The sequence below is a fragment of the Telopea speciosissima genome, chromosome 9 (assembly GCF_018873765.1).
Source record: "Telopea speciosissima isolate NSW1024214 ecotype Mountain lineage chromosome 9, Tspe_v1, whole genome shotgun sequence".
Taxonomy (NCBI): domain Eukaryota; kingdom Viridiplantae; phylum Streptophyta; class Magnoliopsida; order Proteales; family Proteaceae; genus Telopea; species Telopea speciosissima.
The window spans coordinates 55187787-55202556 of record NC_057924.1 but is presented as its reverse complement, the minus strand read 5'-3'; the positions used below and the strand labels follow the sequence as shown (position 1 = coordinate 55202556).

Below are 14770 nucleotides of genomic sequence, written 5' to 3'. Positions count from 1 at the left end.
TTTACGAACCGTTTATGAACCTATTACCTCAAATAGGAAATAAAATCGAGACTGAATCCATAATGATTTTGATTTCACAATTTGGAACAGCTTGATAAGTGGTTCGGTTTTGATTTCTACATACTATACTCTTAACCGAATCATTTAAACCAAAATGGAACTGTTTAACACCGCCTGCATCAACTACTCTTTATTTTTAATTACTTTTATCTAAACCATCTAGGTTGTATTTATATTTTTGTTTCCTCTTTTTTGAGATTTGGCACGATCATTTTTATTACTCTTATTCCATAGCGGCCAAATAAATATGAACAAAAAATAGATTAATTAATTTGTGTTTACTAAAACCATAAACCGATCTTAGCTCAGTTGGTAGAGCGGAGGACTGTAGTGGATAAACCTGTCAGTTAATCCTTAGGTCGCTGGTTCGAATCCGGCAGGTCGGAGTTGTATTAATTTTTTTGGTGAAAGTTATATTTTTCTTGGCCTTTTTCATAGGGGAGGGCCCACATAAAACTTTTAAATTTTTTTTATTTTAATTAGTTCTTTTTTTTAAAAAAAAATAATAATAAACAAAGTCTAGACTGAGTTTACCAAGTTGCAAAATTGAGCATTTAAAAATTGGGGATTATCACATGGGTGCACGTATATACAGGCCAGGAAAACATGTTATATCCAAGTGACCAATCGAGATCATTTCTTATATATCCAAGTGTTAGAATTGCCACATAACCCATCCATATGGCCTAACGAAAGTGTGCAGACTATAAATATTTTTTTTTGGAAAAAGGAGATTATATTACTAAAAGAATTTATGGATTTACAACCTAAAGAATTTCTTTTCAATAGCATCCTTCCATATGAGGAGGGAGGGAGATAGCCTCTAGGAGTATCTATACAAACTAGAAATATTTTTGGTAAAGATATTGATAAAAGTAGCGGTCTCGATTAATACCGATACAGATTAGCTGTATTGGGCCGGATCGGACCATTTTGCCAACACATTTTATTTTTTAACCATTTTACCCTCTATAGATATTGATATCCCATATCAGTGTCAAGTCATCGATAACTTGTGTAAGTGAAGAAATACTATGCACACTATCAGTAGGAGTAAGCGGAGCTACGATCGAGAAGAACTGCTTAGTATAATTGGTAGAGTGTGGAGTGTAAAAATCCGCCCATCCAAGAGGTCTCGGGTTCGAACCTTCCCTCCCCTAGAATAGAGTAGAGAAGATACCTATCAAAAGAAGATTGGAGCTCGGACCTATCACCAGGCACAAGGAGGAGGTTACGAGCTCATGAAGACCATCAAATCTACCATGATGTGGTCTCCCTCTCCTTCGACGCCCTCTCAGACAACACCGCTTTTCTGACCTATAATCCTACCCGCTCCTTTCTTACCTTCCTTGCTCAACTTAGGCCTTGGGTCATTTCCTCTAGCCTCAGATGATACCAAAATGAGGAGAATCCGATATTGAGAATAGATTTCCAAAGCATTAGATGGAGAAAACTCTTCAAGTATATGTATGAAGGTACAAAGACACGAACAAATCGATGCGTGACTATAGCTCCATAACTCCCAAAATCTCAATAGTTTGAGTTGAAACTGATCGTCCAGTCAGATGCACAACTCCATCAACAGCCTCAAGCAGTTGAACCTTATGGACCTCAGCTACAACCGGCTGTTAGGTCCATTGTCAATCTCTTTCCTTGCTTAAATCCTCTCCAAGCTTTGATTCTTAAGAAAATAATGAGAGAAGGTGCAGGGAAATTGAGACTTGCATACCGAGATTCATATCAATTACTTTATTTTTTCGGTAAGAGATTCCTATCAATTACATTTGCAAATTTCATAGCATACAAACAAATTTTAAATAACCATACTGTTGATATTGCTTACAAACTAAAATTGTTTCCCTCTCCCAAACATTCTCACTGGTCTTTCAAAGATCTATAAAGAACTCAGAATCATACAAAATGAATGCAACATCCGCAGTCATATAATCATAGAAATAACTGCTCCTGCAGAATGCATTTACATATTCAGCATCTATGTTAGAGCAATAAGACATGGGAATATGGTAGATGTCTATAGATACACATTCTTCTCTTTCGCAGTAAATTTCTCAACATTGAATTTCACTAAGCTGCTGCACCAGGATCGTTGATGACACCCAAGAAATCATCCTTTATTGTACCAATGCAGAACTGCAAATTGAGAAACATAAAATGCAACTTATACATTATATATGAGTTTACAACAAACTTAAGCAAACAAAGCACCAGAAGGATTCGAAGAATGCACATGCTGAAAATGCCGTGTTTCCTTTTAACAACCTAGTCACTGTATTTTAAATTTATATCAAATTGTATGTAATGTAATGGTTTCACGGTGCTTGATCTATACTTGTCCCCAATCGAAAAAACTTACATGCTTTGGATGTTATGTATAATTTACTACCAATCACGCTAATCAAATACTCCCGAACAATAACGATCTCTTCAAGTCAAATGCCTCTCATTTTATTTTCCCTTTTTTACTTAAGAAAGTCTTAAAAATTAGTACAAAAGTAAATTGTAAAAAACTTACATATTTTTAACGATTAGATATTTAGGCTGTGTTTGGTATGCATTCTTGGAATACATTCTAGGTCAATTTTGCATTTGCAGAGGATAAAAATAGTTGTTTTTATTGTTTGAGAATGCGAAATCGACCTAGAATATATTCCAAGAATGCATACCAAACACAGCTTTAATCTACTGCACATCAGAGAATAGTAGTCTGGGTTATTTATAATGGGATTTTCTTATTGACACCAAATAATTTATAACCTTGATTTCTTACCCTTTAGATATAACACAATTTGTTTAAATGAGAGTAAATAGTCATTTCACATGCCTACTCGAAATATGTGCATGACAATGACACCGTTTGATAATGACATGATGACGTGTCACTTTTAAAAAAATTTGAAAACCCTACTATACCCCTAACTTTAAGAACTTTTGAATATAAGACAAGGGACAATTAAATGAAGGTGTCAAGTTTTAATTCACCTATAGAGGTGTCATTCAGACACTCATTTATAATATATCACACTATATAAGAAAGAGTGAAAAGTCGGGAAGGAGCAAAGAAGCTTCAACAAAGTTCCATAGTAGAGGAAATTGAATTTCAACAAGATAAAATTGATCAAAGAAATAGATCCTTTATTTAATAAATGATCAAAGGATAAACCAAAAAAAATTTACTTAATAAAGGATAAAGGACATACAATTTCTGTAGCATCAACACGAGTACCAATTATCTTTAACCGCACCTCACTATCTTTTTGAATCTTAACCTGCAAACACCCATGGCATTGAGTCTGGAGTCAAAACACTGTGAACTGGACAACTAAATATTCTGCAGAAACAAAGAAAATGGTACCCAAGACATACTGATCCATCTGAAGTTGTATAATTTGGCACATCTCCAGACTGGAACTCCATATCATCTGGTATCAACTAAAACACAAGAGCAGGAAAAGAGTAAACACAGTGCCATACGGCGAAGAAACTTCAAACTTCCGCTAAAATATTAATATCATTTAAAGGATTGCAGCGGGAAATGTAATAAAAATTAATTGTTTTATAAATCACAATATAAAAAACAGCAATATAAAAACCCTTTACAAGATACATACCTAAACAAAGCGACTAATATGAGTATTGATATATATGTTCTAAGAACAATTAAAGTTTCATTTTCTTCTATGTTAACGATTAAGGGTGACAAATACAAATCTTTTTTCGCCTAATTAAAGTCATGTAAATCCAATTATTTTGTTGATGGTTGGATTTCCTTTTCCTTTATCAAACTGATGTATGAAAGGTTCAGCCATGCTACCTTCTTTGGCCCTACCTTACACACCATATTTTTCTTTTCCCGCCTACCGCCCTCAGAAAAAGCCTTCCTTAGCTTTCGCTCTCCCACAGGAAAAAGGGTGCTTTAATTTGTTGCTTCGTACTTTTGTGACAACGGACTACACTGTCTCAACCACCAGCCTTTCCCTTCTTTTGTTGGTTCTGGATCCGAAGCCAAAGGTAGGTTATTGCGTAATTTCTCTACTCACTAAAACCTGATGTAAGACCAAACACTATGTAGTATCAGTGACCTTTGATCAAGTTGGATTTAAATATGAAATGTTGTGTTATTATAATGTAGACCAAGGAGAAGCTGTGCAGCAAAGAGATCGAGAGCTTTAGACAGCCTATATAGCTACATATTGAGCAGTCTTTTAACTCCAACGCATGCCATTGGATTGATCGGTTCGAAGATTTTAGTAATATGATCTTATGCTTCCCAAATCACAATTAGGATTCAAATTATATATTAGGTATACCATAAATGTTCAGCAGTTCTACCCACATCATTTGGGCAATTTATGGTGATTACGTGATACAGCAGAATTGCCACTCAATTAGACATTGACCTTCAGAGGATTCAGTTTGTACGTGTCTCATTACAAAGGATTATTTTAATTCTGTGGACAGGACAGTTGCCCTAGGATCAGTCTTAGTTTACTGGGGGATTTATTTTTCATTATAAGAGGCTTAATGTCAGTTTAGGTATGTTTTGTATATGGTCCCAGGATGCCTATTTGGGAGTCATACAAATTAAGCATATATGTTGTTTTTTATTGCTCAATGCCTATGTAGTCCTTCAAGCTTTGACTAGTATTACATGTGACTGATAGTATTTACCGTTTACTTTCCACAGGATGCATCTATTGCACTAGACTCTGAAAGAAACTCTTCATTGCATCCACTCACCTCTTACCCCTATGGGTAAACAACCTCTTCAATAGCATCCTTTGGTTGATGATTTGAAACAATATTGAAAGAAGAGAATGGTACAAGGTTCCTCTTAGTTACCGATATTAAGCAGTGTAACTATATATAAAAATTTGAAATTGTCCAAATGACTCTATCGGTGGATTTAGAACAAGTAAGCTTCTTTTGATTGCCCCTTGTCTTATTCCCAAAAGTTCTTACCATTATATCATTTTCAAGAGTAGTCATTGTCTCACACACTTCTCGACTACCCTTGTGCAATGACAAGTTTTACCCTCACTAAAAGTAAAAAGTGTGTTAAACAATGAGAGAAGATAATAAGGTTACTAATTGTTTGACACCTTAAGGGTTGTGAACAAGAAAATCCCTATAGTTTTACTACGCTGCTGCGTACAAGATTTTATTGAAGTTGCAATTTTTATTTTCGTTGAAGCAAATATTGAAGGAAGAGAATGGTATGAGGTATTTCTTAGTTACCTATCTTAACCACTATATATATTTTTTCATATTTCTACTACCGTATTTAAATGAAGTTGCAATTTTGCTGCTATTATTCTACCACAAAATCAGTTATAATGGGTGCTATTATTCTAACACAACAGCAGTTATAATGGTGTTAAATAATGTACACCAGAATACCATGGGGGTATTCTGGTCTTTTGGGTGTTTTATTTATTCTTTATTTATGTATTTATGAGCAAGGATAGAAATGTAATTAGGACTGTGACACTGTTCACGTGAACAGTATCATAAATAGTGTTTCCCCTTGTAATCTCTTTTATTATTATTATAAATAGAGAGCTTGACTGATCTCATTGATCATTCAAGCATTATTCCACAAACCTGTTTTGTTAACATGGTATCAGAGCCAAAATTTCTCTGATCTAAGTTTTCAAAACCCACCCCCTTCCTATCGTTTTTTCTTTCCTCCCCTTCTCTCGATTTCTTTTCTCTCCTCTTTTTTTTTTCCTTTGCTTCTCCTCCCTTCCTAAGGGCAGCACTACAGAGGTGATCATATGATCTAGTTGCTGCCCTATTCCCACCTCTGTTTTTCCCCTTTATGAGATAATTTATTTGGTTCGACCCTATCTTATTAATCGGTTGCCTTCTCGTGTTCTTGACTCCCGCAGTCCGGTCGATATTTTACATAGGAATTCCACCTTTGTGGTTTCTCCCAAAGTTTTCGATTGTGTGTGTTATGCCAGAGACACTAAACCTCATGGCAAATTTGATCCTCGTGGATTAAGGTGTATTTTTTTGGGTTACTCTCCAACTCAGAAAGGTTATAAGTGTTACCACCCTCCTTCTCGTCGTACTTTGGTCAGTATGGATGTGGTCTTTCATGAAAGTCTTGCCTATTATCAGTCTACACATCTTCAGGGGGAGAATTCTGGTTCCAGTGAAGATGTGCTTGTGTTTCCTCCCCTTGAAATTCCTCCTTTGGCTGCTGCCCAGCCTCCTTTGGCTGCTGTCCCTTCATCTGTAGGGACTCCTTTACAGGGGGAGTGTGTTGGAAATAATGGTGGTAATGATCATTGTCAGGGGGAGTTGACTCCGGTCCAAAGAACCATCAGTGAATTTCAGAAGAGAATTGACAACTCTATTATCATCACCTACAAGAGACACTCCAACAAAGGGCAGCATCAATCCTCTTGGGCACCAATACCTATCCAATTGCCGACCCAGGAGTCAGATCCTCCTCCTTATGGTGAGACCTCTCCTTCCGATCTACCTATTGCTCATCAAAAAGGTACTAGGACTTGCACCTTGCATCTCATTTCTCGCTTTGTTTCTTATAGTTCTCTTTCTCCATCTTTTCGTGCATTTGTGTCCTCTCTTTTGTTTCTATTCCTAAAAACTGGCAGGAAGCATATACAGATGGAAAGTGGTGGAAGACAACTATGTTGGAAGAAATGAGAGCTTTAGAAAAAAACAACACTTGGGATCTTGTAATCCTCCCTCTAGGAAAAAAACCAGTGGGATATAAGTGGGTGTTTGTGGTCAAACAAAAGATTGATGGGTCTGTGGATTGGTATAAGGCACGTTTGGTTGCAAAAGGCTTCACCTAAACATATGGGATTGACTATCAGGAGACTTTTGCCCCTGTTGCAAAATTGAATACAGTTCGGGTTTTACTATCGTGTGCAGTTAATCTTGGATGGGATTTCCGACAGTTGGATGTGAAGAATGCCTTCCTAAATGGGGAACTTTGTGAGGAGGTATACATGGATATTCCACCAGGTTTTTCTTCTGACAATAATGAAGGCAAGGTGTGCAAATTGAAGCGAGCACTGTATGGGCTGAAGCAGTCACCTCGAGCATTGTTTGGTCGGTTCCACAAGGCAATGACATCTGTTGGCTACAAGCAAAGTAATGCTGATTATACTCTCTTTATAAAGAGGGTTGGTGAGAAGCTCATTGTTCTTATAGTGTATATGGATGACATTGCGGTTACAGGCAATGATGGGGATGAGATCAGCCGGTTGAAGAGGTTTCTTGGGCAGGAATTAGAGATTAAAGATCTAGGGCCGCTACGGTACTTTCTTGGGATTGAGGTTGCCAGATCTTCTAAAGGCATCTTTCTCTCCCAAAGGAAGTATGTCCTAGACTTGTTGGCTGAAACTGGTCTGTTAGGATGTCACCCTTCAGATACTCCTATGGAGGCTACTGTTCGTCTCAAAGAAAATGAGGGTGAACCTGTTGATAAAGGCCGGTACCAACGCCTAGTGGGAAAGCTGATTTATCTCTCACACACTCGTCCAGATATTGCTGTTGTTGTGAGTACTGTGAGTCTGTTCATGCATGATCCCTATTCTTCTCACATGGAGGCTGTTCTTCGGACTCTCCACTACTTGAAGTCAGCTCCTGGAAAAGGCATTCTTCTGTCTCCTAATGGTAACCTACAGGCAAAGGCGTATACCGATGCTGACTGGGCTGGTTCTGCAGATCGGAAGTCTATCTCTGGGTATTGTTCTTTTGTAGGTGGCAATTTGGTCACTTGGCATAGCAAGAAGCAGAATGTGGTGGCTCGTTCTAGTGCTGAAGCCGAGTTTCGGGCTATGGCTCAAGGCATTTGTGAGTTACTTTGGTTGAAAGGCTTGCTACAAGATCTTGGTGTTCCTGTTCATCTTCCCATGATGTTGTACTGTGATAACAAAGTTGCAATCAGCATTGCACACAACCCGGTACAGCATGATCACACTAAACATGTTGAAGTGGACAGACATTTCATCAAGGAAAAGCTGGAAGAAGGGTTGATTTGTGTTCCCTTTGTGAAGTCTGCTGATCAGGTTGTTGATATCTTCACTAAGGGATTATCTAGGAAATTGTTCCATCCCATTCTAGTCAAGTTGGGCATAATTGATATATTTGCACCAACTTGAGGGGGAGTGATAAATAATGTACACCAGAATACCATGGGGGTATTCTGCTCTTTTGGGTGTTTTATTTATTCTTTATTTATGTATTTATGAGCAAGGGTAGAAATGTAATTAGGGCTGTGACACTGTTCATGTGAACAGTGTCATGAATAGTGTTTCTCCTTGTAATCTCTTTTATTATTATTATAAATAGAGAACTTGACTGATCTCATTGATCATTCAAGCATTATTCCACAAACCTGTTTTGTTAACAGGTTCACTATATTGATTCCAAACATCAGAACTGGATTTTTTTTTTGTAGTCTAAACTTCTAGAATTTTTTCTGTTTCCATAAAGAAAATAAGACACTGCAATTAAATACTGTTTTTGGACTTCCTTTTTATCAATTTCAGATTTTATTTTGTCAGAGTACTTTTAGTTCACAACGGTAGCCTTGTAAATTTCCATATTAGGTTTTACCTCCAGCTTTCTTAATTATTTTCTAATCTAATCAATCACTGTTAACACAATTTCCAAATAGTATTTAGTCAATTTGTAACCTACAGTTACCATCTTTTCAATTCCCTATACTTACTCATCATAACCCTAAGCATTCAAGGTTTTCCTATATAGGGACCATCACAAGCAACTTTTAGGATCGTCAAACCCGATTATCATCCTACAAAACTCAACTCAACTCAGCCTTATCCCAACAAAATACGGTCGGCTACATAGATCTTTTTTCTCCATTCAGCTCTATTCAAAGCCATCATCTTACTAAACTCAACTCAACTAAGCCTTATCCCAACTAAAACCATATAGGTTATTCGAAACTTTAGTTTCTTGTCTTAGGTGGGTGTTAATGACTCCCATTATTTCATAGTATGGCTCATAAGTTTTATTCCTCTATAGTTATTACAGCTTTGTACATCAGCTTTATTTTTATAATTCGGAACCACAATGCTTCTTCTCCATTCATCTGGCATTTTTGTTGTGCTCATTCACCTGATCCTACTATGGCTCTCCAAAACTCATTTCCCCTTTCCCTTTTCTTTTTTCTAACTAGATAGATAGTAGTGAGAGCATCTCCTGCCTCAACTGATGGTTGTTTCTCTTCCATTATAACACTTTTTTTAATAAGTATTCCTTAGAATTCAACTCCTTGCAAATCTAAGTTAAGGCCAATATATTGATAAGGTGACAGGATGTGGTGGAATCTCTATTTGGGAAACTTTAATGAAGAGTTGTCTATTTATTCTAGGGTTTCCATATCTTCCATACTGGGGAAGCACATTTAGGACTAAAATATTTGACATTTAGTATTCTTAAGAATCCTAAATTCAAACACTAGAAAAGTATTAGAATAGATTTAGAAGCCTATGGGGTTTTAAAGTCAATATTAGAATCATAGTTGTCACAGCGACAAGGCAACCCAAGGCGGTGGCCACGCTGTCATGACCGTTTCGTCCAGTGCAGTTCGTATGGCCTACGGCCATGACATAGGTGGGGCTTGAGAGCTAGCCATGACATGGGGTGGTTCCTAATGGTATTTCTATAATTAAATTGTAATGAGCATGACTTTCCAGGGGGGTCATGTCTCCTTCTGGAAATCCCTAAAGAACATCAGAGCTACCTTGTAGGAGAGTGGAGTGTAGCCTTTGGTTGTCTGACCCTACAGTTGTGGCCAGAGGCCCATCGTTGCTACACACTTTGCCTGGTGATCCCCTTTAGAGAGGTAGGTTGTAATGTTTTGCTTCAGTTAATGAATGGATTTTGATTTCCTTTCATCTGTGTCTGTTGTGCTTTGCTTCCCTCCTTTCCTTCAAACAGCTTGTTTCGGCTTACTCCTAGCCACAGTGTGCTAGTGAGTGCCACACGGATGCCCAATTGAATAGTCGTGAGTCGTGACAACGCACCTAGGCACTAATAGGTAAGCAGAAATTTAGAGGCTTAAGTCGTAAGAAATATAATAATACTTTATATAAAAGGAATGCATATTCTAATTTTCATCAAAGTTGAAAGAACAAAAAGAAGAACAAGATCAAACTCACATGATTTGATACAAAGATCTGAACAGGACCAGCTTCAGCGAAAAATCCCATCTGCAGGTAAGCATTCCAAAGATCACATTATTAATGGCCCCAAGTTCTATAAAGTTGCATAGCTTACACTTTACAATTGACCAAACATCAATCAAGAAAGTCTCAGGACCCAATACGACTTTCATGTCAGACAAACAAAGCAATACAAAAATATTTAAGGTGTGTTTGGAACCTTAAAAAAAATTGGTTTTGCATAAGGATATGCAGGTGTCAATTATAATACAGATGAATATATCTCAAGCAATGTTTCAAAACCGGATCAGACATGAGATAGTTCCAGCTTGGAGATCAGTAGTCCAACCTCTGTTAGTAAATTTGGGTATAACTTGAAGAAAAAAAAAAATCTTAACTCTTCCCCCCCCCCCCCCATGCATGTCTGAGAGACTGTGAAGAGATGATAGACTGCAGAGTGTGAAGAGATGATACGCTGAAAAGAGAGTCGAGGACCTACGGAATGGGGAGAACCAGCAGAGCATGGCGGGGTTACTAAGATTAAGCAGAAGAGACAAAACAGGCTTTTCTTCCAAGCACCTTGTGATGCAGATAAGTCACATAATGGGCTTATTTTATTGGAAAGAAGCCTTGGGTGGGGTTATGTATGCATTGGGCCTTTGATTCCATGTGTTTTCTTTGTAATGGGCCACTTTAATGGGCCTAAAATATGGGTACAAGAAAGGCATACGAGATTATGCTTAGTAGTAGCTTATTTTCATTACTTGGTTAATTAATGTAGTGGGTTTTACTTCGTAGGTGGTATTAGTAGGCTTTTAATTTTCCTAGCTAATTAGTTATTGTCTTTAGAAGCCTCCCCCATGTCTTGGGAATTCCAAAAGACCATTTAACGTTTTAGTTGTTCATGTATCCAGCCTTTGGAATTCTTCCCTTTGTTTGGGAATTGCATATGCTGACGAGGATGTAATCAATTGAGATTCAGCCTCCTTCATCTATAAATTGAAATCATGGGTGAACTCTCAATCATCCAAGAAAGTCCAAAAAAAATTCTGAATGATGCCTACTCTTTTTGTGAGAGTTTTTCCTTGTGATATGCAAGAAGGTTTGTGAGACTCAAGCGGGATCAAGGTGGGACTGCTTCGATCGTGACCTTGGTGGGACTCCGACGGTTGGCAACCAGTGGGACTCCGGGCTGCACCTATCCAACTATCATCATCACCATCATCCTCATCATCTCCATCATTCATTTTCATCACCATCGCAGGTATTTTATTTTAGATCCAGATAGTATTCTCTACCAGAATTGGTATTGGCATGATAGCCTCCTAGGCTACACCACCTTGAGTACAGAGTAAGGAAGCTCCATGCTGGGAAGGGCCCCTTGAATGGTCAATTGGAAGGAAAACTGACAATTCAGAGTGTAGATTGGAGATGATGTGGATAAAATGGTTTAATCAAATTTTTTTAAGAGAAAAGATCCACTGAAGCAGGGTAGAGTTCAGAGAAAACTTGGGCGGGGGTGTTAAGAGAGGTCTACCAGATTACTTCAGCTTATGATTAGAGTGATCTTTCAAATAACTTCAGCTTATGACCCATAGAAGAATGAGGTCCTTATACAGGCGGGTCCGTCACAAAATTTCCTCCTGTGCATCACAAAATAAAATCCATTTTCTCTATGAAAATGAATCACCCTTGGGTTATATTGCTAACAGAAGAAGAATTAAAAATAAAAGGACAAGCACTGCAGGGTAGAAACCCCACCCAGCAAAACCTTCGCTAAAACAGTAAGGGATGTGTGTGTGTGTGTGTGTGTGTGAGAGAGAGAGAGAGAGAGAGAGAGAGAGAGCAATATGAAATTCCCAGGACTAACCACCAAGGCATGGTGATGCATTTCTAGAAGCCTAAAGGCTTAGGTTCAGAAACACATTTGAAACCAGAATAACAGTGAATGATATATGACCAGATTCAAGAGAATTTTAATAACTTGAGATCAATTAACAGATGTGGCTCAAATTCTGGTCAACTGTAGTTCTGGAATAAATACCCAAATAGAACTCAATCCATCGGTTAGATTCAGCAGTCAGTAAGAGTTTCAATCAAGCAAGTAATCTCCAAAACAGAAACAGCAAAGACGGAATAGGATTAATTCAATGACAACAGATCAGTAACTCAGATGCAAGTACTAATAAGGTCCAGTGTTGCTGATAATGAGAGTAACAGGTCTGCAAAATTGGAACAGAATCAGATGAGTGGATTTATAGGTCTAGAAGAGTCCCATCAGATTGAAATACCTCAAGTCTTAACAGAAACTAAGATTCCAGATTCCAGCAGATCAGTGATTATGATCTAGATGAAATCTAGGTCGTAGGCAGATCCAATAGAGGAGAATAACATAGTCTACTCTCAGATTAATCCATCATCTGGATGCTGAGATTGGACAGATTCCTGGTTTAATTAAAACTCCTCAAATCAGACTTGAAAATAGCAAGTTCCAATCCCTAGTTTGCAGGATTTTAATGGAGTAAAGAATGTGCATATGAATGGCAGTAAGATATTAGCAACAAGAATCAGATTGCAAAAGAATCGAATTAACTCAAAAAACACTGTTATTGAAATCGTTGGACAGGATACGGAGTTGCAGAAAACAATGGAGTACTTACTTGAATATTGATGGAGAAAGAATAATGAAGAATGAAGAAGAAGAAGATATGACTAAGCATTCCATCTAGCCTCAACTGGAATCCCACCAGCAACTATTGGCTTCCCACCAAGATAACACTGTATCTCACTGAATAAAGAAAAGGCTCAAGCCAAAATCTCATTAATCAAAATTCGTGTACAAGGTTGTAGCCGCTTACAAACTTATATAGAATACTCAAAAACAGACTCAAACACTAAAAAGGAAAGGGCAGGCCTAAACCAATACTTAACTAAGAAGGTAACATAAACTGACTAGGAAATTAAAATAATGAAGGAAACCGACTCAAAACAGGACTGGACTTATAGAATCCTAATCAAGCCTAACTAAAGCACTTGATAACAATTCAAATACAGAAATAAATACATTTATTTAACTTATTTCATAGGCCTAGCTTCTACTCAAATTATAGGCCCATTACAATGAAAACCCATTGGACTAAAGGCTCAATACATACATAACCCAACCCAAAACTTATTTCTAATAAAATAAACCCATATACGTGATTTATCTGCATCACATGGTATATGCATCCTCTTTCTAACTTCTAATTTAGAGCGTACAGGAGCCATGCTCTAATAAAAAAATTTGCATGCATCACCACTTTAACATACAAAACAGTCACGAATCACAATCAGTATGGAATAATCATGTTCTTCTCATAACAGTGGATTTTGCATTCCTAGAAATGCTTTCCGATGATCATGTTTTGGGAGTATTTCAAAGCTTGGATCCTTCAATATTTACCAGAGATCAAACATCTAATTACAACCCAGATCAGCATTGTATCAATACCAACATGCAAACAATGAACCAGCTATGGGTATGTATATTTTAGCCCTGTCTAACAAAGAACAATTATTTCTTAATAAGCCTACCTAACAAAGAGAACTAATTTCTTAATAACAGAGAAGCTTTATAGACTAATTGGATTACAATTCCTTTCTTTTGTTATTTTCTTTATCTTTTCATGATTTAAAATGTAGCCTTCTGCTCGCAAATTTTCTTTTCAGATATTATTCAACAAAGCATCCATGATCCATCCTTCTTTTGTGAAACTAAAACGAGATTATAACATAAGAGAGTAGCGGTGCCCTTTTTTTTCCTACTAGTATTGTGAAAGGACTGAAAGAAAACAAACGAAAAGGAGACAAACCTTATTGACCATGGTAACGACAGCTTCCAAAATCTCCCCCTTAAAAGGCCTGAAGACGACACACTGATACTTGACAGGAAATGTTACGAAGCCTGTTCCATCACGAATCATCCCTTTCCCGATGTTATCCACTCCAGTTATTGCCACCACAAATCCATGACGCCCACTGTAATCGAAATCAAGATGAAATAACATAAGCCAAACAGCTCTCTCTTTTTTTCTGGTTTTATTAGGTTTTTTGTTCTTGGGAGCAGAAACATAAAAATTGGGAAGAGTGTATAATGATCTGTAGAGCTTACCTGCAAGTGCCCTCAACATCCTTCATAAGCTTAGCGACAAGCTTGTCGCGAAGATTAGGGCCAAAGTGGCGAGGGTGGAGCTGCATGTTCCGCTCCAACACTATGTGGAAGAACATCTTCTTACACTCCTTCTACTTGGTTCACTGCTTCACAGAACTTGTTTATCAAAGCTCTTTTGGGTCTTTAGTTTTTTGAGGGATCAACGGTAGCATAGGGAAAAAAACAGATACAAATTTAGTAAGTTCGGGAAAGGCAATTAACGGGTCAGATGGTAATAATATTTTTTTAAAATCCGGCGTAATAAAACATGTACGGCAATAATACGGTACTTGTTTAATACATGGTTAATATCTCCGTCGCTGCA

At 37.4% G+C, this 14770-nt stretch overlaps 1 protein-coding gene and 1 non-coding gene across 2 annotated transcripts; one reads left to right on the top strand and one right to left on the bottom strand.

Annotated features, from left to right (window-relative positions):
* Positions 1-354: 354 nt before the first annotated feature.
* Positions 355-446, top strand: TRNAY-GUA. Its single transcript is given in 2 exon segments — positions 355-391; positions 411-446. It is a non-coding gene; the product is annotated as a tRNA-Tyr (tRNA).
* Positions 447-2097: 1651 nt separating this feature from the next.
* LOC122639528 (DNA-directed RNA polymerase II subunit RPB7) lies at positions 2098-14556 on the bottom strand. The gene is made up of 6 exons (XM_043832391.1): positions 14407-14556; positions 14108-14273; positions 10251-10301; positions 3445-3510; positions 3279-3347; positions 2098-2211 (listed from the first exon to the last, which is right to left on the bottom strand). The coding sequence occupies exons 1-6, from the start codon at positions 14520-14522 to the stop codon at positions 2146-2148; spliced, it is 534 nt and encodes a 177-aa protein (XP_043688326.1). The 5' UTR covers positions 14523-14556; the 3' UTR covers positions 2098-2145.
* Between the last annotated feature and the right edge of the window lie 214 nt (positions 14557-14770).